The sequence below is a fragment of the Delphinus delphis genome, chromosome 9 (assembly GCF_949987515.2).
Source record: "Delphinus delphis chromosome 9, mDelDel1.2, whole genome shotgun sequence".
Classification (NCBI taxonomy): Eukaryota; Metazoa; Chordata; class Mammalia; order Artiodactyla; family Delphinidae; genus Delphinus; species Delphinus delphis.
The window spans coordinates 85,117,294-85,121,675 of NC_082691.1; the positions used below are offsets into that span (position 1 = coordinate 85,117,294).

The following is a 4,382-nucleotide window of genomic DNA, read 5'->3' on the forward strand; positions in this document are numbered from 1 at the left end:
GTGCTCAAGGTTATAATATAGTAGAAAACAAGATAATTAAGCAATGTTATGAGCTTTATGTACAGAGCTAATTAGTAGATACTAATAATAATTTTTAAGAAATAAAAATAACTTAAATATTCAAGAGTAAACTAGGGTATATCCACTAGATGAGTATTAAGTAGGCATTAAACAGAAATTATGTTTGGGTGGTAGGATGATGAGTGATTTTTTTCTACTAATTTCCTAACTTTCCGTAATGATCATATGGTACTTTTCCCATGAAAACAAAGTAAAACTATTTTAAAAAGTCATATTTACCTATGGGTTATAAATTACCCTCATAATATTTAACTTATACAAAATTTTCTAAATTCCATTACTTGCCAAAATTATTATTAGGTAACCAGCAGTATGGAATTTCATTACAAAGAATATTATGTAAAAGGGTAAGGGCAGACAGTGTGTTGATTTCATTTCCAGATATTTCTCATTTAACTATAGAGATATTAGTCTAACTAGTGTCAGCATCTGAATATGTTATCATCCCAGGAATTCCCTGGCGGTCCAGTGGTTAGGCCTCCGTGCTTCCACTGCAGGGAACACGGGTTCAATCCCTGGTCAGGGAAGTAAGATCCTGCAAGCCACGCGGTGTGGCCAAAAAAAAAGTACTTGAAAATGTGACCATCCCTCTTTTAACGTCTATTTTATAGCCTTATGCATCAGGCAGGAGTCACATTTCAAATTTGTCAATTTTGTTTCTATCAAGCCTAAAAATTAAAACTAAAGTCCACTTTACGGTGGGAGATGGTATGAAGGTTTCTAATCATCCTATGGAGAGTATTCATACTCAAGAGTCAAGTTACATGACAATCCCAGTTTCTAGCTTAGAAGATACTCCAGTATGATGAAAAGCATTAATATTCTATAAGAATATATAAAAGTTTCACATAAAGAAGCAAAGAAAGAGGGAAAACATGAGTAAAGGAAACTAGAGTAGAAAATCATCATAATTTCAACTTGTTTTAAAGACTGCAGAAAAATCCTAGATGGTGAACCTCAGTTCGTTATCTTTTCAAAAGCTAAATCTTTTCTTTTGTTTTAAGATGTGATATAAAGAACTTCTAACTGCTGTCAGGAAATCTGGCTTCTATTCTTAGCTCTTAAATGGGCAATTTGGGCAAGTCAATTATCCACTGGTCCTGGGTTTCTTCATTGATAAAAGAAGGAGTTTCGACTCACTAGATGATTTTCAGTTCAAACCTCCCAATTCTAAAATGGTAATGTGATTGGCCAAGAGAAAAGAGTCATTACCTTGTTATAACCACTGATGGGTGAGTAGGTCACTCCAGGGCTATAAGAACCACTGCCACCTGATGACAGACCTTGTAGCTGAGGGCTGTATCCAGTTATACAGCTGGTGGTGAACTTGGGGCTGGTACTGGGTGAGCGAGATGGGCTATAACTTAATACACTCTGACCCTGAATTGAAGGAGAAGGTGGAGAGGGAGGGATTTGGGGTGCTGCCAGATCACGTGGAGGAGTAGTCTGTACAACTAGAAGGAACAAACAAATAATTGTAAGTATAAATAAAATTTCTATGAAAACAGATTTAATGAACTGAATCTTTTCCTTCAGGAAAAGGGCAAGTAATAGAGTGACCTGGTTGTTAAATTACATAAAGTATTACTACCAAAGGACACAAATGGTTGTTTACCATTTCCATAGAGTTCAAAATAAGAAATTGGCTTTAATGTAGCAAAAGTTAGTAATTTAAGTTTAACAGTAATTAAACAATGGAACAAAATTCCATGAGACTGTGAATGTTACTCAATTTATATAAATAGGAAAGATAATCATTGATCTTAAGACCATTTATTGTAGAACTGTTAAATACAGTTGAACCAGATGGCCTTAGGAGTCCCTTCTAGCTGAGTCTATGAGAAGAGAAAATTAAATTGAGAAAGATTTATTGCCAACCTTTCACCCACCTTTGCAAAAGATATGAAACACTTACCAGCTGTTTTCAACCCTAAAAGTGTTTGCTGTCCAGGGCTAACAACCAGACTTGTTGGTGCCACAGTGTACTTGAAATATCTCCAAAAATCAAATAAAGCGTTTAGGCTGAAGAGAAATCCAAGGGCAAGCTCTGGAAGAGAACAATTTATTTATTTTTTAAAAGGGGGGTGGAACATTTAAAGGGGGGAAACAAAACCATGCATACTTTAGCAGATTAACAACAAAATTGAAAACTATCTTCTTATTCCTAAGAGTTACCACTTCACTTAATGAATGTCTATTATGTGTAGGGCATTTACCAGTGAGTTTCAAAATATTATCACTAATCTTTACAAGCTTTTACAGTAAACATTTTCATCTTTGTTTTAAAGATCAACCACCAGTTGTAAAGAAGTCAAGTGACTTTTGCAGTAGCTCACAGCTAGTTATTGAAGCCATGATTCTAACTCAGGTATGCAGATTCCAAAACTCTTGCTCTTCCACTTGCCACACCACTTCCCTATCACAGACTTTAGCTTAATGTATGTATTAGACTTTGGAATTTACTTCAATGGCCATAAGGACCCTTTATACCCAAGGACTACTGAAGAGCAGACAGAGAGGAAGGATGAGGAAACTGAGGAAGTCATCAATGGAGTAGAAATCGGGTTGATCTTGAAAGGTGAAAAAGTAGAGAAGTAGGGAAGGCAATTGAGGGAGACAAATACAAACACAAATCTTACCAGCTCCAAACTTTATTTTTCCTGATTATCTGGAATCGTATTATTAATTTGATTGTCTCTTCTACTAGAATATTCCTTGTTCCCTTCCTGGTGTATTCCCAGTTTTGGGAACACAGCAGGCACTCAAATATTTGTCGAATAAAGGAATGAATACTAAGCTGAATTAAACTGGAACAGTTTTTCACTGGGAGTAACTACATTGCAGTGAAAATTAATTACTTACCTATATACCAGAGGGGCCAGTATCTCACATTATAATATAAACTACACATTCTTCCAGTCCTGAAAAAATTAAAAAGGCTTTTTAATAGTAACAAAACAAAACCAAACCACACCAAAAATTAAAACAAACACAAAACCTGTGGAACCAACCATTGGCCTCTTAAATTTTCACTTTTCCCTCCCTTTTTGGCTAATTAACTTACATTTCAGTATATATCATTCCAGCCATAGATACATTTAGGAGTCCCCAGGCTAAAACCACTTTCCTAGCTTCTGTTTCTTTTCTCATCTTGATGGTTCTGTCAATAAGGGAAGCACTAGGGTTTGGCTCCCCTTGCATCTGTTCAAAATCAAAAAGCAGAATTAATTAAAAGAAACTACTTCTCCATTTAAGAAATCAAACTTGTTATAAGGTAACTAAAAATTGCATCTACTTTTCCTCATCTTCAAATGTCTTTCCTAACTTTTTCTAATTTTAATATTAGTATATGAAAAGGGAACCCTAAATTACAGCTTCATTGGCACCACACTGTATCAACAGAGAACTGGCTGTTTCCTTCAGAGAATAATTTAACACTTCCAATAAAGAAAAATATCTTATATTTTGTAATTTAAGGGTTAGTGGTTATGCTTGCAATTACGCCCTGTTGTGTTTTTGGAATATGTCACAAGGACTAGGCCAAGGGCTATAAGAAATTCAAAATACCAAGTTTTGGGAGAAAGTGTTCCAAATAAGATATGTCATTACTCTCCTCCCACATGCTCGTGCATAAGTCATTAACTGCCTATGATCTTTATTTAACAACTCTGCACACGACCGACACACGCCAGAGATCTCTGATTCGTGTTGCTGATAAAATATAGGGATTTAAGTTTGAGAAGGGCGAATACTCATGGTGTGAAGGGGATACGGGTGAGTTGGGGAGAGTGCGCAGTTTTGGTCCACATTAGGATTTATTATTTCCTCTGTCTGTTTTCCTAGGCCTCATCTCTTGCAGACAAGTGTTAAGACTTGTTCCAGATACACGGAGTCGTCTCCCACAGAGTAAGAGCAGTACCCTTCCCGCCACCCTGCCCCCGAGTCAACACTACCCAATGCGGAGAGCTTCCCTCCCTGGCTCTCGCAGCACAAACTTTACGGCTTCTTTCCTCCCTTCCACCACGGGTAGTGGAAGGTCTGGCCACACTCCCCTTTGGCTGAACCCTCGGCAGGTCCACACGCACGTTAACTCCCACGGCCCGCGTGGACTCAAGAGTCCAAACACCACAAAGATAATCCCGAAAACGCACCGCGTTCTTCGCCCGGAAACGGCTGGCTCGCGCCACTCTCCACTGCACATGCGCGAAGCCAAGCATTAAGGCGAAAGCGACTGGCTTGTGGAGCTACAGTTACAGGAAGTACGAGACTCTTTCTTCTCGCGAGAAGAGGGGAGTTGGGGA

The 4,382-nt window shown here is 37.9% G+C and overlaps 1 protein-coding gene across 2 annotated transcripts in view; it reads right to left on the bottom strand.

The window, feature by feature from the left end:
- The window catches only part of TMEM209 (transmembrane protein 209), a 29,023-nt gene extending 24,734 nt beyond the window's left edge, over positions 1-4,289 (bottom strand). The window contains exons 1-5 of one of the 2 annotated variants that reach the window (XM_060020889.1): positions 4,233-4,289; positions 3,146-3,282; positions 2,944-3,002; positions 1,997-2,128; positions 1,294-1,535 (exon numbers count right to left, since the gene is read on the bottom strand). In XM_060020889.1, coding sequence (XP_059876872.1) covers positions 1,294-1,535; positions 1,997-2,128; positions 2,944-3,002; positions 3,146-3,282 — 570 coding nt within the window. In that variant the 5' untranslated portion in view covers positions 4,233-4,289. The other variant, XM_060020890.1, reaches the window with a different exon arrangement.
- Positions 4,290-4,382: the final 93 nt, after the last annotated feature.